General features: G+C 34.0%; 1 protein-coding gene across 1 annotated transcript; it reads left to right on the forward strand.

Annotated features, from left to right (window-relative positions):
* The first annotated feature begins 1,506 nt into the window (after positions 1 to 1,506).
* Positions 1,507 to 22,631, forward strand: LOC121985372 (protein yippee-like). The gene is made up of 5 exons (XM_042538787.1): positions 1,507 to 1,775; positions 10,986 to 11,029; positions 22,013 to 22,121; positions 22,196 to 22,251; positions 22,383 to 22,631. The coding sequence occupies exons 1-5, from the start codon at positions 1,680 to 1,682 to the stop codon at positions 22,465 to 22,467; spliced, it is 390 nt and encodes a 129-aa protein (XP_042394721.1). The 5' UTR covers positions 1,507 to 1,679; the 3' UTR covers positions 22,468 to 22,631.
* The last annotated feature ends 276 nt before the right edge of the window (positions 22,632 to 22,907 follow it).

Below are 22,907 nucleotides of genomic sequence, written 5' to 3' on the forward strand. Positions count from 1 at the left end.
AGCTTTCCCAATCGCTAAAGCTCTCTCATCAATTGTGTGCTTACCTTGCAAAAATTCTCTAGATCGAAAGGAAACAAAACCAAACCGAAACCTACGAGATCTACCTAATTCTCCATCCATAACAATCAAGCATCGAATACCATTCCATATGCAATGAAGTAACTTCATAGTTGAATTACTAAAGTCTTCCAAGCTAGGTAATCTATATAGAGTTTTTGATCATCTCCATAAACCTTTGCTAACAATGCACGAGTATTTCGCAAGACCCTACTCTTTTGCTTTCTCTTTTTCTCTCTTAGCTCCTTTTACTTTGCAAAAGAAGGAAAAAGTACATCCTTGAACAAACACTAACCTCCAATGATTAATAAGATTTGATGTTATCACTATCCTGTGAGATGGATCTTCAATAATTAAAGTAATTTGTTGAATTAATTTATTATTTTGTCAATATAAAAATTATTATTAATAATAAATTTAGATAATATTTTAAAACAAAAAGTTATTTATTTATTGTAATGAAATTTTTTAATAATTTATCTCAAAAGATAATATTTTTTAAAATATTAAGTTTTAATAATAAAGATTTTAATGACCTAGTTTTAAATACATTATTTTGGAGTGATATTTTAAATATATCTATTTGGAGGGGTGGATATGTTGATGAATAATTCATTATTTAACAATGGAAAAAATTAAAAATATATTAGGCAAAAATTAAAAGGGCGTTCTCTAACATCTAACATGGAATGAGCATTTTTTTTTTCAAAAGGAAATATCAAAAGATACTTTATTAGATATTTTATCTCTAAAATGCCCTTTATTTAACGTCGATGTATTAACTACTGAGTGGTTATCATAATGTTTCTTATTTCAATATTATTATAGTAATCACGATTAATTGTTATAATATGTAAAAATTATTAAGTAGTTGCTACAATTATTTTAAAAGTGATTTTGATTAATTTAAAATAATTTTTTTAATGAAGTTTAAATATGTTTAACTAAGATGGTAAAAGCATTTTAATATAATAGTGTTGAGAGTTTATAATTTAGTGTTCAGGATTTTTAATATTCAAAATTTATCCACACTATATAAAGCTATTTTGTAACAGTTAACTGTTACAATGTGAAAAATTAATTATTTTAATATTTAAAATTTATAATTTAAGATTCTAAATTTTAAAATTTAGAATTTAGTTTAAGTGGGTAAGTATGTTGTAAAGTCAACTATTTCATTAAAATCTTAAATTCTGAGCACTAATATAATAATTTTTTATTAATTTAATTAAAATTATTTAAAAATAATTATATCAGGTACGTTCTATAACAAATAGAAACTACTAATTATCTACTCTAATACTGCAACATTTGCAATTATCAATAACTTTTATACATGGTAACATAGTTGTTACCGTAACATTCTCAGAATAAAATATCTGGAACATTTTTTAATTTATTTTTGCCAATATACTTTCCTTTTTTTTCTTTCTTTCAGGAAACAATAAAATGCAGCCGCTGCGGAAGATCCCACGATTGCAATTGCGTGACTCTTCCTTCGTCTTCCTTACCGTACTGTGTTTACCCTTCATACTTCTCCCTTTCTCGCATCACCATTGCGGTAGCTTCGTCCTCTTACTTCTATTTCGGAACGAGCGAGCGATAGAGAGGGAGCGAGAGAAATGGGGCGGCTGTTTCTTGTGAGCCTGGAGGGCAAGATCTACAGTTGCAAGCACTGCCACACTCATCTTGCCCTCTCCGACGACATCGTCTCCAAGGTGCGTTCCAAGCCAACTTTCGGAGCATTATTTCTTAATCTGTTGTGTTTGCTTCTCTCCATCAAGGCATCTCCGACCCGATCGATAAGACTGAAAGTAGTGATAGCTTCCGCCGATGTTAAATTAATTATTTCTAGGGTTTACTTCGTTTTTGTCTCTTCATATAGCTGGGTATGATGCTCTCCTGCTCTCTTTTAGGATGAATTGAATTCATCAAATTTGTTCACTGGCTTGTGTTCCACAAACAACATTTTTTTACCCTTTTCGCAGGTAATTTAGTAGTGTTAAAATACATCATGAGCAGTATTTGTGATTATTCATGGAGATTTACTGTCATTGTATGTTGATATCTGGTCTTTTGAGAGGGTAATGCATGGGTTTGTTAATCAACTTGGAAGAGTGGGGATTCATGGCTAGACTCAAAGTTTTCATTTTCGTATCTAACAGATCATGTATGTTGCTGCCACTAAGTAATTGTACATCACAAGCACAATCTTGTTGAGCATGTTGTAACAGAACTATGACAAACACATTAATTTTGGGGATGGCGATGCATAGAGGTACCTATGAATTTTTCACTACCATATCCATATCCATTAAGAAACTTAATATATGTACTAATTCCATACCCATCACAACTTTCTATTATTTTATGAAGACACATCCCATTTAAGGAACGTGCGATATTTTAACTATGGGTGCACAAAAAGTTTAAGATTAACAATGAATATGCCATACTCTGTAAATTACCAATGGAAACACCTTCAATTGATCCCAAGATCACCCCTAAAACTTTTAAAAACATTTTGATGACCTTCTACTTATCAAAATAAAGAAGTAAGGGCATAAATTGATTCTAGTGAGTAGCGCGAATGTAATAAAGATCTTATATTGCCATTTTAACTACTAAAAAATCACAGGGGTGGCTTTCTGACGACCAAAATGAAAAAGGATATGAACAAATTTTTGCGAGCACTGTGATTATATAGTGGTTGTTAGGATTGGATGGACGAGTAAGGGGGGTTGAATAGCGATTATTAACCTGCAAGTGTGATTGTAACTATTCTTGCTCTCTATGCAAGGTTACAAAAAAGATTAGAGCAACAAAAATGAAACAAACATACATTCACATTTACCAAATCGTTAATATTGTTGTTTAACATGGTTCAACGACCTTTAGGCTCTTACTTCAAGGCCTATGATCCATTGGTGGATCACTCTTGGAAAGCATCACTAATTTTCTCCTTCTCAGTCAACAACAGAGGTGGAGAAACTTCTTATGAGCTCAAAGGACTGTAATGGAATTACAAGAGGAAAGCATAGAGAAATACAAGATTTCCAATAGAGTTTATCCAACTTTATTTCGTTAGCCTTAAAAACCTCCACCGCTATAAGTCTAAGTGTCACTTGGCAGTCGATTGGTCTATCGCTATCAATCGATTATCCTCTTGATCCTGCGATAACGACTCGTTTCTACTTTCTATGTTAGTAACCATGACTATTCATTTACTACCAGTCGATTGTTGCCATCAATCAATTGTCCCATCGATTCAACCACGAACATAATCATTCTATTCGCTGACTCCTTAGACCCAGGTGACTGCTTCGGTTGGTTGCTCCACTAATCAATACAATTTCACCCAGCTTATCAAAACTTTAGGCTTTTGGTTTTTGAGTCGATTGCTTGTTTCAATCAACTAGTAAACCCTTAAACCCCAAATCCATTTGGAGTATTTGGTTTTCCAACCACCGATCAATTGATCTCCAATAGTGGTCGACTAGTAGCCATTACTACAACCACTTCTAAGGAGTTCACTTATATTGAAAACTTCCTTTCGTCTCCATGAATATAGGTCACTCAACACTCAACTTACCAAACTCTTATTATTGCAACTTGACTTCACCACTTAATGTCTCTTGTCAGGGTACTTGGTCTCTCAGATGTGCACGACCCCTCGACTCTTTCACATTCCATCCTTCACCCATTCGCCTAAGGAGGCTGCCTTTGTCAGCTATTGTCTTTGTTCCCTCGATGCTCCTTGTCTTGCAATCCCTTCGGGTGTCTCATGCAACCTTTTTCAATATCTTATGGACCTCAAGCCACTGAGCTGCCATCTTGGCCATGCTCTATCATCACTCAAGAGCTCCTCCAACACCACCTTAGTGCTCCTCATCCTGCGGTCCCTTGGATGTGCCATACCATCATTCTCCGACTCATTAGACATTTAAGTCACTGAGCATGCTACCTTGGCCACGCTAAGCCAGCATCCGTTACTCAGACCTTGTAGAGTCACAATCTCTTTAAGCTCTATGTGTGTTCCTGCAAGTCCTTGCACACTTAAACACACATCAAATACACAGGGCAAAACCTAACTTAAATCTTTTGTCCAAACATCAAAATATAAAGTAAACCATTTGAGATGCGATTACACTAATGGTGGTTTCATATTGTTATTTTCACCATTGGAAGATTTTGTTAAAACAAACGCTTTGATTGTCTTCTACTTGTAAAATTAAAAACTAAGAGCATGAATAAATTTGTGAATGCATAATAGTCTCATATTGTTGTTTTACCATTAGACAATCATCAAGAGATGCCTTTTCCAAAATTACTAGATTTTTCCCATCCAAACTTAGACGGATAAGCATTGATGAATTCCTACAAGCACTATGAGCACATTAGTTGTCAAAAACTACCATTTTGATCGTTGAAAGTTAACGATCAAATTAAGAGGTTGGGCCTTGGGGTCAATAGCTTAAAACAAAAACTTAAGATGCAATAGCAAAAATTGCTTAACAAGAGATGATTAAAGCACAATATGAATAAGAAAATCAATACAAAATAGCAAGTGAAGTAATACATGGTTTGGTAGCCCTTGAGTTTGTACTCCATGACTTTTCTCCTTCTCAAAAATCATTTGGACGTGGAGAAACATCTTATAGTGTTGTCTCATTAAAAGAAAAAAATTACAAAAGAAGAGAGAAGAGCTTGGAGTGAACAATTTTACAGAGTTTCTTTTATAGGCCTCAACCAAGCTTCCAAACTTCTCTAAAATTTTGCATTAGATTGCAGTCCTAAGCATTAGTTGATTGGTCAACTGGCGTATAACGATTTTATGTGTCATTGCAGTTAACTCCTCGCATCTATCAAAGGATTGTTTGCTGCAGTAGCCTCTGGATAAGCATTATAACAACTAACCATTCTGTTACAATTGTTTAACTATCTAACAGTTGACTCAAGAACTCATGAGTCGAGTGCCTAATGGAATAACCATTTTGTCGATCAAAACAAACTTTTGTTCCCTTAGCTAAGTCAACTTTGTTGATTGATCAATCAATTGACACATAGGTGAACTGAAGGGTTGCCAACTGATTTGTGATTACCAGTTGACCAACTGATAGTGGAGTCGACTTAGCAAACGAGTCAACCCTTCGGTTCACCCATGTGCCAGTCGATTGATCACTCGATAGGCACATAGGTGAACCGAAGGGTCGAATCATTTGCTGAGCCAACTCGACTATAGTTAACTAGGAATCACAAATCAGTTGACTGGAGTATTGACAAGGTCATTTCTAAGGTATTCGTCAGAGCCTAGATAATCTAGCTCTTAATTTTCTAATTTTATGTGTACTCATACTCATCGTTGCACAATGAAATTCACCAAGTCTATGGAGAATAATCTTCTCTGGGACTTTTTTTTTGAGGTCTTCCTTCTCTTGCGCAACATTCGGTCAACCTTGATTTGCTGCAATTATGTCTTGCTAAGCCTTTGATCAAGATCTGGTGGGGCTTCCTTTTGCCAAACATCCGAATCACCCTTGATCTGTTGGGACCCTCTCTTGCCAACTATCCAATCATCTTTGCTCTGGAGGGACTTCTTCTCATCGTGTGAGCTGCTGCTGCATAGAGTTGTCACAATTTATTAAATACATATTCTAATTTAACCCTTTACTTAACATCAAAACTGATTGCACTAACAAGAAAATCATAAATAAATATATCGGTATAACATTATGAGATGACCATCACATTCAATGCTCCTACGAACTTGGCCTTCTAATGGTAAAAAATGACAATAAAAGTCCAACACCATAGTTACATTGTTCCTAGACATCTATTCATGCCTTTTTCTTTTTTAATATTTTGACTACTAGAAGACCATCAATATTTTTTTCTTCTATAAAATAGTAATTTGATGACCTATTGGTCAAAATAACAATATACGACTGCTATTCCATTTATCATGGTTTTGTGTATCTATTTATGATATTAATGATTTCAACAAATAGAAGGTTACCAAAATGCTCTTGAAAAATTTAAGGGTGTTTAGGTGAGTATATTGGTACAGTGGAAAGTGCATCTTTTGCCAATTTATAAAATGTGGAGTGTCAATTGATAAATCACAAACTTCGTGCACTCCCATTGGTAAATTGCCAACGAAAGGTACATGTACTGGTGGATTAAATGGGTTGAATACACCGACGAGTACCAGTCAAAGCTCATTCCAATTTTTATATCCGACAAGGAAGAATGAGAAATGAGCATTTTAATAATGCATATTGTATATCCATTACAAAGTTAATCTAATTAATTTAGATACCTGCCACCAAAGCGTTAAAACTTAAATTTGTCCTATATGCTAACTCACTTCAAGCTAATTTATTCGGTACCCAAACACAATTAAATGGGTCAAGTAGGCATGGGTATTCGAGAAAACTCATCCCATTGCCATTCCTTGATTATATTAAAAATCAATGAATAATCTAGACCTTGTATTGTGGTCGATAAGGAATGGCATCATCTTATCGGAACTGGATATGCATAGACAATCATGGGTAGTCAGTACTTCAGTTACCCATGATGATTCATACTGAACTTGGTGACTTCAACCATTACCACTTTATTTTTTAGCAGTATGTTTAATTTTTATTTCTCTTTCTTATTTAGTCTTAGTCATCTATAATTCCATGAGCTAATTTATATTTGTGCCTTTCTTTAATGTTTTGATATCTGATATGGGGAATATCCTTAGTTTTCCCCCAAAAGTAACCTTATTACAAGCTCTGTTATTTACCTGAGCCATTTTGGCATGAATTTTGGCAAAACATCTGTTCTGAATTTTTACAGAATAATCATTCATCATAAACCAATACCATAGTTGACCATTGTATGATACCCATCAATCTAGCATTTCTCTTTCTCTAAAAACTATAAGAAGGTTCTTGCTGTATAACTTATGGTGATGATGAAGATATTCACAGGGTTAGAGGCCAATATCTTGGAGCTAATGTGGGTGCCTAGGGAGTGTGAATGTGCTTTAATTCACAACTTTGGTGGTATATCATGGATAGACTTTGTAGCCGGGCCTAATTAAGATTGTTTAAGCAATTATTAGGTATGAGCAATAGTATGACTAGGAAGATGCTGAAATTACACTCATTTTTCAGGGAAAGGAGCCAACAAAATCCTCACTCATGTTTCTATAAAAAGAAGAGGTATGTAGCTGCCTGCCTTGAATAAATAGGAGGCGTGGGTCACAGGTCGCACACAAGTCACCTAGTTGCATTGCTGAAGAACACCTAACATAAAGATGCACCCCCATAGGAAAATGAAGATGTACTTTTTTTAGTAGTAGTGACCACGTAAAAGATAGAGTAGATGTAAAATTCTCCCAATTTGTGACCCTCTATATGATGATAAATGTTCCTTTTCTTTTTGAATAACGATTATATGACCAATTATTGCGGCATTCAGAAGTTTCCCTTCAACTTATGCGTGATGGTTCCATTGGTGCCCAGACTGATGAACTAGAGACGAGAAAGGGCATATCAAATGATGAAATGCTCTCGGGAGTTGAAACTAAGCATAAATTTAGAGATTCCCAAATAAGTCAACCTTTCGAACTCTTGTTGAATCCATGCTAGGATTTTCAATCGACTTATGTAGAATTAGATTACTTGTAGGGCGAAGGTTTGATCTTACTAGTCTCTTTTGCCTTTTCCTTCGATGGTAGGATTTTCTTTCATGACTTTAGTATTCGAACTAAGGATGAATCAATTTGCTCGTCACTGTGAGAATCAAGATTCAAAATCTTGCATATTTTTGTTCTTTGACAAGAATGATATTATTTTGGTATCGTCCCGACGTTTCGATGTATGTTGCTAATGATGAATTCAAGATTGGAGGAGGAAGGATACATTGTATGTGCCAAGTGCCATTGAGTTTCAGTAGTTTACTAAAATGATACGTTTCAATAGTTTTGTTCAACACAGTTCGAGGTTTCAAACCATGTCTAGCATTTAAGCGTTCTAGCATATGTAAGGGCTATGATGTTGCCACCTCGCCTAGATGTGATTTCTTATATTGCCTCAAATTTTAACTTTGAGTAAGGTTAGTTTCTCTTATTTCTAAAGGATATATATATATATATATTACAATGGTGTAAAAAATCTCATGCAATGTGTGACAACATGATTGAAAAGTACCATTTTGGTATGTAGCCAAAATCTAATAGCGATCACACAAATGCTCTTTCCTGTGCGACCTTTGTTCATGTGCAGATGAGTTTTGTCTATGATAACATTCAACACTTTGACACACTTTGATTGACATTAAGATGAATTTAAATAATATTTATTTTTGTTTAAGGTTTCCAAAATTCTAATGTAATTGATTAGTTAATCACTATATATTTTTTTAAAGCAAATAAGTCAAATACAAGAAGATTCGGCGATTTTCCAAAGGGCACACCCAAAGTTTGGGATTGTCCAAAAGGCGCCCTGAGATTTGAAAATGTCTAATAGCGCACCTCTTTTTCCTGTTTTACCCATTTGACAAAGTTATCTTTTTCTTCTCTTTCCTCTCTCCTTCGCATGCAACAATTTCCTCTTCTTTTTTTTCTCTTAAATTAAATTAAACTTTTCTCTCTCATATGCATGCAACAACAAGTGTTGTTTTTTAAAAATCAGCACCACAGTTTAGTTACACAGGATGACATTTGTTTCTAAAAACCAGCACCACAAGGTGTGTTAAACTGTGGTGTTGATTTTTTAAAAGGACATACTTGGACTCTGGAGCACTGCAGAAAATCCACAGGAGTTGGAATGAGTCCAATCGGAGTTCTCTAGCTCTATCAATGCGTTTTGACCGAAACCCGCTAATGGACCTAGGGGATTTGGATTTTGAAAAGTTGACATGTAATAGAAGAGAATAATGCAGTGAAGGTATTTATGATGTCCATGCTTAGTTTTGACATCCCTACGATAAGTTGTGTATATGCCAATTGCTTAAAGTCAAACTTTGTTAATGACTTCAATCCGATATCTCTGGGCACATATAGACGCCGGGGCACTTCAGAAACCTATAGCACTTGGAGTGAATTCGATTGGAACTCTCTAGGTTCATCAATGGGGTTTTGATCGAAACCCCTTGATGGAATTGAAAAGGATTTAAACTATGTCTTTTGGGTTTGAAATTAGGCTGTGTAACAAATGTAGATCTCAAAACGAGCTTGGATTAAAAAAAGATTGAGCGTTGTTTTGATACCTAAATCAAAAGTTATGGTCCAGAAGCAAATATTTGACACATACATACGCGTAACTTATCATAGGGATGCCAGAATCGGCATGGAACCATAAATACCTTCATTGTACTACCCTCTTCTATTACATGTCAACTTTTCAGAAATCCAAATCCCTTAGGTGAGTTTTGGTCAAAACTCGTTGATGGACCTAGAGCGCTTCTATCGGGCCTATTCCAAATGCTGGTTTCTGAAGTGTCTCGGAGTCTATATGTGCCCAGAGTTATCAACTTGAAGTCATTAATAACAGTGATGTTTTTGAAGTCTATGACTTTAAGGCAATTGACACATACACATAATTTATCGGTAGGAATGTCAGTACTAGGCATGGACACCAAAAATACCTTCATTGCGCTACACTCTTCCATTACATGTCAACTTTTCAAAAATTCAAATCCTTTAGGTTCATCAATGAGTTTCGGTCAAAATCCATTGATGGATCTAGAGAAATCCGATTGGACTCATTCCAACACTTGTGAGTTTCTGTAGTGCTTCGGAGTCCAAAATATGTCATTCTTTATTGTTTTTAAAAAATCAACACCATAGTGGTGTTGATATGCAAGCTGTGGTGCATAGTGCTGGTTTCTAAAATCAGCACCACCGCGGTGCTAGTGTAATTAAGATGTGGTGTTGGTTTTTAAAAACCAACACTAGAGTGGTTGTTGTATGCATGCATGTAAAGGAGAGAGAAAACAAAGTTTAACCGGAGGAAAAAGAAAAGAGGAAAGTTACATGCAAATGAGAGAGGAAAGAAAATAAAAAATCAGCTTTGGTGGAGGGGTAAAATGGGAAAGAGGTGCGCATTTTGGGTATTCTCAAATATCAGGGCACCTCTTGGGCAATCTCAAACTTTGGGTGTGCCCTTTGGGAAATTGACGAAGTAGATTAAAGCAATAAAAGTGTCTAAAAATATATGAGAAAAATTATTTTAATTCAACCTCTTAATTTATATGAAGGGGAGTCTTGACACAACGGTAAAGTTGTTGCTTCGTGACCAAAATGTCATAGGTTCGAATCCTCAAAACAGCCTCTTGTAAAAAGTAGGGTAAGACTGCGTACAATGAATCCTTCCCCAAGACTCTGCATGGAGGGAGCTTCGTGCACCAGGCTGCTCTTTTTAACTGCTTAATTTATACAGTCAAGTAAAAAATTAAGTGAAAATTTATAATTCATCTCGTTATGGCTATTAAATTTATGCAGCCTTATCTTTAATAGGAAATAAAAAAATATTAAAACTCTTAAAACTCATTAAAAGTCATCTTGTCATTACTTTGATGATTGGCTATTTGCCGAGTGTCAAAACAATACAATGCCAAAATGATCAAGACTCTTGCATGAACAGTTTGTTAATTTTGTTCATTTCTATACTATTTAAAGATGTTTGTGCAGTGTTTCTTGTATCATTTATCTCTAGCACTGGTTTTTCTGCTGGTGATATTGAATTGGACTAAAATAATAAACATCGAACTGGAGACTGCAGAATATTATGGAAAGGGTGTAGAATAGTTTATGGATTTTTTTCTTTATCTTTGTGTTGGTAAATTCAATTGATATATTGTAGTTGTGTTGTGTTGGTAAACAATTATATATGTATATATTGTTAACTGTTTTCTTTATGTTGTCTGAACAGTCCTTCTATTGCAAGCATGGGAAGGCCTATCTCTTCAATAAGGTGTAAGTGGCCTTTTTTTTTTTTTTTTTGTTTTTTGGCTTAGTTGAATTCTCTAGTTCAAATTACCTACCTATGTTATCTCAAGTAAAGTTAATTACTTGTGGACTATATTCTTTGCCTTATTGCCATGTTTCTTTCATCTAAATTACCCTTTGTAGTTGACCCATTTTTCTGATTTAGAGGATAATATCATGATTCAAATAGTCTGTTGGAATATGGATAGTTTGAAAACAAAAAAAAATCTAGAGTGATTGGATAGGACAATTGGACATGGATCAATGAATGTTAACCTAATTTTGCTTGTGAAATCAGACTACCCCATGAGATTTGTTGAATGGAGAGTCCTATAAGAACACTAAAACCATCTTAGATTGGGAAGAAGGTGTCAAATATGGGGTGGAATTAAGAAAGAATTGACAAATATTGAGGAGAGGAAGGAGAACACCCATATTAGAGTTGATATACAAAGGCATTTACACTAAGTTGGCAGACATGTTCGCTGATCTTGTTAGAGTGAGAACTGCAATAGCACTGGCTTTAATGGGCAAGAGTAAAAAAAAAGTACGTCAATGAGAATTTAGTTGAAGCTATTGTCATTCAAGTTGTTGCCTAAAACCACTAGTTAAAAATCTGCCAGCATTCTTAGTGCTGAACCTATGGCATAGCTTGGTTACTGAGTGAAATGGCCCTTTTTGACTGAGATAGTCAAGTTAGTAATAGTACTTAAATAATTGTTTTAGTATAGACAATCAAAAATTTAAATTTGAACTGAAATCATTTACATTTTACATATTCATGTTTAATAAAAGCAACACTTGTCAGTCGTTATTCATTACGCTTGTTATTCATTAATTGTGTTGTGATTTTTGTAAGTTATTGAAGGTGCACAAGTCTACATTTTTAGTTATAGGATTTTGTGTTGTCTTGTATAATCATAATAGCTGTCTTTTTAAAAGATCAACAAGGATATAATATTTCTTTAACAGTATTGGAGCGCCTCTTCAAGGGTTCTAAAATTTCCCTCTTTGGTGGATGTCTTGGATTTAATGTGATGGCGACAGCCTCCCCTGATCTAGGCATTCTCTAAACTATCTCAATTTTTGATACAACCTCCACAGGCACCTTCCTCTTCTATGTCTTATTTCGTCTACGTTTGCACTGTTCTGAATGCCATCCTGTCACAAACTGGGGCATGCTCTCCATGTTGTGTAGGTCTTCCAAATCATGTAAAAATGTCATTGCCTCACCATTTCCCATTGCTCACCTGATGATGGCATGCCTTCCCTACATTGTAGCCAAGTCAACCTCTGACAAACCTAACTTCAAAGCACTAGGTCTACCTAAGAGTGTGATCTAGATCTTGGATCTAGCTTGCTTTGTTAACGTCCATCCTATCCATAAGATCTCCAGTGTTATTCTCTAGTTTGGTGGTTGTCTGCAGTCATACTCTTTGGTCGCGACTTATAGTTGTTGCGAGGGAATAAGTAGACACCATCTGCCTTCTTCGACAAAAAAACATTGCTGTCTACTTGTCTTCTACTTTGTCGTATAGCCTTGATATCTTCCCTCAGAGCCTATCTAAATATGGCAAGCAACCTTGATGTCTTCCCTCATCAGAGTTGAAACCTCTGATGGTGCCTTCAAGATTCAATCCACTTGCAAGCTTCTCTGCTCTCCTGGCAAGCCTGATCTACTCTAGCATCATCTGCGTTGTCTTCATCATTTCTAAGAAAGGTTGTATTTTTATTAAATTTGTAAATTCATTATTTATATCAAACCACAAATTATGATTCACATGTAAAATAAAATTCTTACATATGAATCAATTTTAAAAAACTTTGGTTTGTACACTTTGGTACACATTTTATTTTATAAAATCCTTAAATAAGAAAGCAAAATTCATTTAAAATATAAATCAAATCAATCCTTAAAGTTAACTCATTAACACATTAAATTAAATCTAATACATTCAAAATTAGATCCAAGTCAATAAAAAATATAGAAAGTATGCAATGCAGTTCAAAGATTAAGGATCAATTCTAAAATTTCTTTAAATTTTAGAGTTTAAAATTCTATAAGTCCCTTAACTTAAGTGTTGTTAAAAGTAAATTAGGCTTTTTAAAAGTTTATTATAATTTTTAGATGTAATTAATTTAGATTTTTTGAATGAAGAAATAGGATTACATTTATTTGATTATCTTAGTTAATAAACTTTTACCCTTTGTGAATTTACAAACCTGAAGATTTCTTGCAGTTTGATTTTTCATCTTGCATTAGTTAGTATTAGAACTGAGTTTCTAATTTTTTCTTATCCCCAATCCTTTCCAATATGAGTTTTTTTTTCCCTATTTGTTGCAATTCGTTCCTCATGTAAAGAAGTCCCTTTTGGTTTCCTTTGTTTTGTCTGTGCTCGAGCAATGCCAATTGTTCCCAAAGCATTTATTAGATCTCCGTAGAGATCCACTTATGATCCCAATGCTATTTACATAGTAGGCATCCACTGCCATTGCCACCACATCCTACCATGTCAAATAACTTCAGACGTTGAACTCCTCTCTGCACCCACAACCACAACACTCGTGAGCCTTAGCTCTCTTGTGACTTCTTCCTTAAAGAGACCGCAATGTGAAGCGATGTTCACACACTCAAGTCTTTAGGTGTTCTCCCATTACAATCAATGTGAGTTATGAAAACACTCAGCTAGTTTTAGCTCTCTTGTTGCTTCTTCCCTATAAAGACCACCTTGTGAAGTGGTGCTCACACACTCATCGCTTCCTTGGGCGCCCACCATATGTTGCTTACAAATAGTCCTTTGGTGACTCTCACAGACACAACACCTCTTCATCGTCTCGTGTTGTGTGTCTTGCATCCTCGAGGAGCTCAAAACCATAACTTTGTTGTCTGATTTTGCACTAGGTTGTAGTGTTCAACTCTCCTTAGCTCTTGGGTGAATCAACATCTATCTCAATTGTCATAGGACACAAAGTAACACAAAAAGTTCACCTCATTCTCATGAGAGTCGTCTACAGACTCTACACCTCTTCACTTCTTCTAGGTGATAATAATGCACACCATCCCCATTGACCGTGGCATCTACATTCTAGCCCTCATGATCCTTCCCATCTATCTATGTCTTCGTGCTATAAACTTGCATCACAGCCTGCCATGTTGATGCAATCGGTTGCATTGTGACATCTCAATAACCATGCACCCCCAAGTCTCTAACCAACCCCAATTATTGCCTCTAATGATTTTGCCACCCATTGTCAAACCTTAAATCCTTTACTGTGAATTTCATATTGACGGCCTCTGTGCAAGATTGATTTTGTATTGGTTTAGAGATGCTCGTTTCTCTAGGGAAATTAATGAGGATTGTTGTGGACTTCTGGAAAAAACAGAAAAGAAAAAGTAGATTACTAATTAAGTAGAATTCTAAGGAAAGAAAAAAGTGTGTAAGGACTTGGTTCTAGTCCAAGATCTAGAACTGCTGCAAATGATTATGCAATACAAATTATAAAATTTCAAGGAGAGACCATCTATTTGATTGGTTGAAACTCAAATTTCAGGGCAACTTTAACATCAACAAGGTCCAGATACTTGGTAAAATTGCTATCTATAATTCTTTTAAATTATATTTATTTGATAGGCAATCTAAATTTTCTATATTTAATCATTTTCTCACAAAATGTGAAATAGTTTACACATTATTGTAAATCCTTCAAGATATATGAATACCATTGTCCCTATATTTTGCTTTCATTTAATCTTCATATTTATTTTTTTTCAAAAATTGTATAGCTAGTTTAGCTTAATCACTATTCATAAAAAATCATTAGAAAGACATCTCCTTTACTTGTTGCTTAGTTTATTTATCATTATTATATTATATTTTTCCATTGTGATTAGTATGTTATATTACTTTAATTTAGAAACACCATTACTTGTCAATGTACTTAGTTCAGTTTGATGAGAGGAAACACTACTATTACATCAAACATACAAGAGATATAAATCTTAGAAATGCAGGGCATAGAACAATCTTGAAACTAAGACATGCCTTCCAAATAACTTAAAGAACATTACCATTTATACACATCTTGCTCTATTGATAATAGGAATCAAATTGAAAAAAATTATCAACCACCACCACCACCACCACCACCAAGCCTTTATCCCATTGGGTGGTCTATATGGATCTTTCTACGCCATTTGACTCGATCTCCTATTATATTCTTATCTATATTTAAATGAATTTTATCCAATTTTATTATTACTAATCAAGTCTTCTTTACTCTCCCTCTTCCTCGATTAATGTGTGTATTTATTATGGTCTCACATCACTTAATTAGCGTATTTATTATTCGCTTAAATACATGTCCATACCATCTTAAATGTCTCTTAGAATTTTCTTAATATGCGTAATCTCGACTTGCACTCTAATAGTCTCATCTCTGGACTCTTATCTTCCTTGTATGCTCGATTCAAATCCAAAATTCAACTCCATGTAACATAGCAAGTTTAATTGTCGTTTTGTAAAACTTCTGTTTAAGTTTTAGAGGTATTTCACGATCATAAAGAACACCTGATGCTCTACATTTTAATTATCCTGCTTGTATCCTATATAAAATATTTCTCTATCCATTTGCAAAAATCATCCTAAACACTTAAAACTTTCAGTCTCATGCAACTCATAATCTCTTATCTTAATAATTGTCTTGCTACGTCTACTACTACTAAACTTAAATTTTATATATTTCCAAGAAAAATTTAAGTTTAACATTTACTCATTTACGTGTCTCATCGACCAAAATAATATTATTTGCAATATGTTTTAGATGTGTTCAGTGAGTTCGACTATGATTAATGTAAAAAGGTATCAACTTAAAATTGATCCTTGATATAACCGTCTTTGTAGGAAACAAATTAAACCGCTTAGAATTTCACTTTTGTCATTACATTTTCATAGATATCCTTAATTATTTCAATATACACTACACTAACACCTCTTTTTTAGAACTCTCCGCATAATTTCCCTCGGTACTGTCATAAACTTTTTCTAGGTTAATCAATACCATGTGTAAGTCTTGATTCTTTTACCGATACTTTTTCAATCAAGTTGTCTGAAAAGATGTATAACTTTTATCGTTGACTTTTCAAGCATGAATTCAAATTAATTTTCGGTCACTTTGATTTTCATCTTTAATATTTTTTCTATTACTCTTTTCCGAAGTTTCATGATCATTAACTTAATTCCCCTATAATTTGCATGATTTTGTAAGTCTCCATTGTTTTTATGCAGGGGAATAAAGTACTTATCCTCCACTAGACATGTATTTTATTCATTTTCAATATTAGGTTGAATAACTTCGTAAGCCATTTTTGCATCCCATTTGACACTTGTTCTATATCTAAAATCTGAATTCTTTAATAAAAATTTAAATTTCTATATTCCTTTGATCTACTTAAATTTCTATATTCCTTTGATCTACTTAAATTTCCTAAGTTAAGTTTGGTTACCTAAATATTTATTAAAAAGTTGATGAAAATATCTCTTTCATCACTTTTTATTTCCTTATCCTTCACTAGTACTCTTTTGGATTCATTTTAAATTCACCTTGGGTAAGATCCTTTATTTTCCTCTCTCTCACTTTAGCTATTCTATAACTTTCCTTTTTTTATATTAAAATGTCGATACTAGGAAAGTTGTATTCTTGGCTTCACTCACTCTTTCTTGGCCTCTTTCATGGTTATTGCATACTTTTTAAAGTTTTTTTTTCTTAAAGTATAGTAACTTATAGGCTTTCATCTCTTTCTCTTGTACTTTTTTATTCGACCTCCAAGATTCTTTATTTGGTGGGTTTCGTCCTCTTAACTCACCGAGTACACTCGTGGCCATCATTTTTAAATTTGATGTCAACTTATCCCATGTCATATTTGATTTGTCATGTATTTCTTCTAATATTGGTGCTCCTACCCCTCTCTTTTAAGATACTTTGCTTGCTATCCTTTAACTTCCAACCATTTGATTCTACGAACCATGCACAGTTGCCTTAGAGAAAAATTATCATTTTCCTAAAAATTATAACTCATATAAGATTAAGGTAGAGGCAATCTTTTTTAATAGACGAATGGACACTAATGCATTTTGGTTAACTGAAATAGAATGCTATATTGGCAATCATTTTGTTTTCCTCTCTCTCACTGAAATAGAATGTTAAATATAAATTCATTAGAGCAACTAAGAATTTTTGGTAAAGCATTCAATTGAGTTAGACCAACATAGAAAATAACCTATCAAACATTGACTTGAAATGAGAAGCAAATCTAAAGAAAAATACGTTTCTAAAACTTAGATGATGAACTATACTACCAATTTTTTATGCTAGAATAATCATATTCAAGTGTAAAAAAATATTGATCACAATTAAAAATATAGGTAAAACATTGAGATGTTAGTGAAGAACCTTGGTTAACCCTTGTTCCATATATTAACGAACTTAGACCAGATATTTAATTGGAATATTAATTTATTTTCATTTATTCCATTAGATGATACTTATTAATAAAATAAAGAATTTGATCACAATTTTTATAATAAAAAACTATAGAGAAAATTTACTGCCCTACACCTAAAATGTTATGGACAAAAACACCGACCTTAAGTTGAAAGAGAGATAGATTATCAAAAGGTAACACCTACTTTGAAAATAAACACTCAAAGCTCCTACCTCTCCAAAATTTATGAATTTGTAATTGAGCACAAGAGAACCTTAAAATAACCTCCTCCTATTGATTTAACCGTAGAAGATTTCCTGATGACAAAGATTCCTTTGATAAGACTATATAAAGCGCTTGATGACTTGAGCTTAAAATCTATCCAATGAGATGGCAGCTTAAGTAAGCCCCTTAATCTAATAATCTTAGAAAACCTCTTATTAAATTATCCCATTCAAACGATGTTCAGTATGTTACTAATCAGAACTTACGCTTATAAATTACAACTTCATTTGATCTTTAAAGCCTAAAAGAGGAAATTGAACAAAATAGGAATAATGAGATAAAAATGTAAGATATTCATTTTAGAATTGGCATATCAATTAAAAATCTAATTGGTATAATGCCCATTTACCTTTTTTTAGCTTTGTCAGCTTGGAGAGTTGATTTGCTTGTCTACTTCGTTTTAACAAATTAAGAGCTGTACCGTGAGAAAAAGAGAGACACATGCAGATACTAGCAAAGAAATTATAGTGAGTAATTATTATAAAAAAATAGGTGATGGTATGATAGATTCTTATTCTCTTGCGTTAATAAACCTAAATTGTATATATTATTCTCTTATGTTCATGTACTCAAATTATTTAATAATTACTCCCCTAAAAGTATTCATTACATGTGTTACTGCAAGGAAAACTACTTTTATTTAATTTACCAATTTTTATTTATTTATTTATTTATAGTTGGCACCAGGTATTCCACTTACGCAAACTAATTTTGGGGTGACCGGCCCGATCCCACGGAAGTTTTCCATCGGCCACTAGAGTAAATCGAGAAGTGCTCACAATGGATGGTCCATCGGTCCAGCGTTTTTAGGTCAACCGTTCATTAAGAGAAATTCATCAATTCGCCGAAGCTGAGACTCGATCCTTAGATGCCTAAGAAATTGAGAAGGCACCATGTCGCTGCACCATTGCCCGAGAGCAATTTACCAACTTTAATGAACATTAGCTTAAGAGTTGGTTAAATTATTAGAGATATTTGAGCCTCCTTTTTTTGCAGAATTTGGAGGTTGATTTTGTCATAGGAGAGCATTAAAAAGGGTTTCTGCCTCTAAATCAATCATACCATTTCCTTACTAGTCAGAAGGGTGGGGTGGGCTGACCGGAAAGACAAGAACTAAATTCGGGTTTAAATCATCTCATCAAGGATGAGGAAAGATTAAAGATACAACTTACTAATTAGAAAAAATTCTAAAAGTAAAGGTGATAACAAAGACCGACTTCCTGAGAAATAAAGAAAAGATGAAGATCTACTAGTTTCACTTATTGGAGTATTTGTCTAAGAAATAATACTTGAGAAACCAAACTCAATAAACTTGACAAGCTCATTACAACTTATTCTTGGAAATAACAACCGAAGAAAGGTGTTGATAAGTAGCATGTGTGGTGTCGAGTTCTCGTTGGTCAAGGAGAATCACATAGTTCAAAATTAGGGGGATCAATTTAGAAATTTTGTTTGAAGTTTTAGAATTTAAAAATTCTATTAATTTCGTTTTAAGAGTTGTTTAATATTTGTTGTATTTATTAGAGATAAATTAAGTTTGAGTCTATAAAGGGTTAGAATTTCATGTATTAGAATTTTTTTTATTAATAATATTTTCCTATTTGCTGACTTTGAGAGTGAGTTTTTGTTGTAGTGTAATTTTTCTGTGTTACATTAGGATGAATCTTATGATATATGATCAAAGTATAAAGGCAAAAGGAATGGAACTTCAAAATCAATATTGAATATTGATTCAGAAGAAGAAAATTTTATCATGTGGAGAAACAGAATGTGATAGTCAAGGTGAATTAACAACAAATAATGACTGAAAAGAAAAAATCTTATCACATTGATCCATATTATAACAATATGGTAAAATTATTGGCCATTTAGAAATCATATTGTATCAAAGTTCTTTCATTTCTCTCTTTATATAGCATGGTTTTCCCCCACTTTCTCTCTTCAATTGTGTTGATTCTATCAAAATTTTATATTGATGGTGAGGGCACAGTCAACAACAACTGCACTATTTTAAAATTATTTGATGATGAAAGTTTTATTACTCATGTCATTTCAATTTTTAATAGCATAAGATAACAAATTTGTATGTGTCATAAATATAAGATATATACCTAGATATTTTTGTTTGAATCAAGATCAACAAAATCTGATATTAAATAGAATTTTATTAATTTATGTATTATTGGATATTCAAATTATTGCATAGGTAGTGGAATTCTTTTTTTTTAAACATATTTTGTATTGTTTGAACCTTCTCGATTTATAATTTGTACTATTCATGATTCAAAAATATACCGAAATGATTTATGTTATGAACCTTTATTTGATGGTTTTTTTCCTCTTAGTGTCCTACATATTTAGGTGGTTGAATTATTCTATCCTTTCTTCTAGATATGCTTGTTTTCTCCATGCTGTACTTGCTGATCCTGGAGAGTTATCTTCTAACATTATAGTTAGCATGAAGTCTTATTTTAGTGAGTGCATCCTCTCTCTCTCTCTCTCTCTCACTCATCGAGCTCAAGAGTATGGCATTCCCTATCTAAAGTTACCCTTGTGAGTTTCATTGAGTGCTTCTCTCTTTATTGGAGCTGCAACAAGGAAAAGACCACCTAACAGATTGATTCTCGAGGGTCTCACCTCATCCTCTTTTGATTATTGTGTGCCCTCTATATGATCTGAGGTCACCCTAGGACCCTCGTCAAATGATTTTCTCCTTCATCTTCATTAGTCTGTCACATTCCAGCAACCACATCATAAGGCCCTCTTGAGAGATTGCATTTGGATCTCACTTCTCTCGACACACTATGCAATGAATCAAGTCTATGCAGTTGAAGAACTCAACTATCTCTGCCTTGTTTGTATTGTATTTTAATTTTCATCAGTCATATCTTAGTCAATTTTATCCTTTTAATTTTTTTAGGATCTTTTCAAGCTTGTGTTATGCTCCAGCTTGAGGGGAAGTTGTTATCTATTGTAAGTTTAGTTCCCCATTTGATATTTTAATTATAGGGTGTCAAGTCCTATATATACTGTCTCTTTATGGTAACATTTCAACATATTCTTTATTTTCTTAATGACACTGTTTTAAGCAAGTTACAACAAATCTGTTCCTGAAGTCATTTTTTGTCCTGACTGGAATGATTCAAAATGCTACACGCTGATCCTGAAGAGACATGGTAACTTGGGTTAGGTTGAGGAAGAAGGTTCACCCTTCGCTGACAGTAGAAGCATATCTCGCACCAGAGAACCCTCTTGCTAGTGTTCTCGTTATCAGATAGTCGATATCCATCCTGCCAATATGCTGTTGCTGCACTTGTGGTGCATCTCAGTAGTGAATTGCTTTGACCGTGCCATTTGGCACAACATGGTATCTAAGCCATGATTCATAATAAAATTTCATATTTCCCAACATCTGTCATCAGCATATTAGTGAAGTTGAAAGAACAAGTTTTGTCAACATGGGTTATTAAATATAGCTAGTGCACCAACCAATCATATCACCGTAATAGTCCTATATATGCCCAAAACATTTTAGTTCCCGGATTTACTTGCATCCTGCGACTGGATTGCAGTCCTTAGAGTTACAGGTGGTTTTCTTGACAGTTAGGCTCTGTTTGGTTTGTGGGATAGGGATTAATGGTGTAGGTGGAATAGGGATTAATGGTGTGATAAATAATCTCTTGGGGAGCCAATGATTATTTATCACACCATTAATCATATCCCACCTACCAAACACTCTATCACACCATTAATCCCTAACACCATTAATTCTATCCCACAAACCAAACAAAGCCTTAAGGTTTACTTGCAGGATTATACAAAATTTGAACTAACGACAACGACTCCATTTCACCTCTATCAAAATTACAACGAAACACAGGCATGGAATGCAAAGTCAAAGGACCCCTACATTCCTCCTTCCCTTCTAATTCCCCCATACTAAACATACCTTGAAATAGTTTCCGCACAAGTGTATCTATGGATGGGTTAATAATCCAATGAGCATGAAGCTGAAATGGCTAAAACCAAACAGATCAACTGTTGGATATATTTATTGTTAGAATCATACTGTCTTGCTTCCAAATAACATCAATTTACTGCATTATGTCGTCTCTTGTACTTGAGCATGATGCTTCGAGTTCCTTGGAGGCTGACATCATTCATCAGCTAGTTTATGGCCCATCTATTTCATATTTTTTTTGCAGTGTGAATGTATCTGTTGGACTTGAAGATGAGCGGATGATGACGTCAGGGCTGCACACTGTTTGCGATGTTTTCTGCGTTTGTTGTGGCTCCATTGTTGGGTGGAAATATGTAAGGCTGTTAGAATTAGTGCTCTATTTTCATCCTTTCATGGCAGTTACTAGTAAACGACCACTTTATCTCAGGAGGTTGCTCATGAAAAGACCCAGAAGTACAAAGAAGGGAAGATTGTGCTGGAGAGGTGCTGTTTCTATGATCTATATTCCATCTAGTTTAGATTGAATACATGCTAAACATTTGTACAGTTACTGTGGTTGATTTTATATCCATATTGGAATATGCAAAGTGAGATGAGATTTTATTGTGGGGCAGGTTTAAGCTCACAGGTCCAGACGGAAGTCGATATTGGCTAACTCAGGATACCAGTATCAGTGGCAGTGATCCTGATGATGTATGATAACTATATGAGCTCAGAGGAAAATACAAAGTATTCCTGATGTAAATTCTCTTGATCTTTGCTTCAAATTAGACCATGCGGTTTCTGGTGATTGAACCTGTCTCAATTACCAGCTGAATCTGGTATGAAATAAATATAAATTGCTTATCGTGCATTGCCATTTACTGATTATATTTCAGGTCACTGATATAATTAGAGGTATCAATGGGCCGAATTTTCTCGGTTGCTTCTTTGATTAACGACTCCATTGGAGTCGAGTTGGCTTCATGGTCTCTTGACAAAGCCAGCTAGGTAAATATAATACACTTCGAGCGACACCTATCAGAAGGTATATTGACCTGTGAGGATGCAACATTATTTTCTTTAAAAATTTAAATTATTAGAAAAATCTCAATTTATATATTGCATTTCAAACATCTCCCGCGCTTCAATGAGCACGT

The sequence above is a fragment of the Zingiber officinale genome, chromosome 5B, assembly GCF_018446385.1.
Source record: "Zingiber officinale cultivar Zhangliang chromosome 5B, Zo_v1.1, whole genome shotgun sequence".
NCBI lineage: Eukaryota > Viridiplantae > Streptophyta > Magnoliopsida > Zingiberales > Zingiberaceae > Zingiber > Zingiber officinale.

Bases quoted from the DNA above. Each gene is read 5' to 3' on its own strand.
- LOC121985372 (XM_042538787.1), top strand. From the start codon at position 1,680: ATGGGGCGGCTGTTTCTTGTGAGCCTGGAGGGCAAGATCTACAGTTGC. The intron at 1,776-10,985 runs GTGCGTTCCAAG...TTGTCTGAACAG, and splicing joins CCGACGACATCGTCTCCAAG to TCCTTCTATTGCAAGCATGG. The intron at 22,252-22,382 runs GTGCTGTTTCTA...ATTGTGGGGCAG, and splicing joins GGGAAGATTGTGCTGGAGAG to GTTTAAGCTCACAGGTCCAG.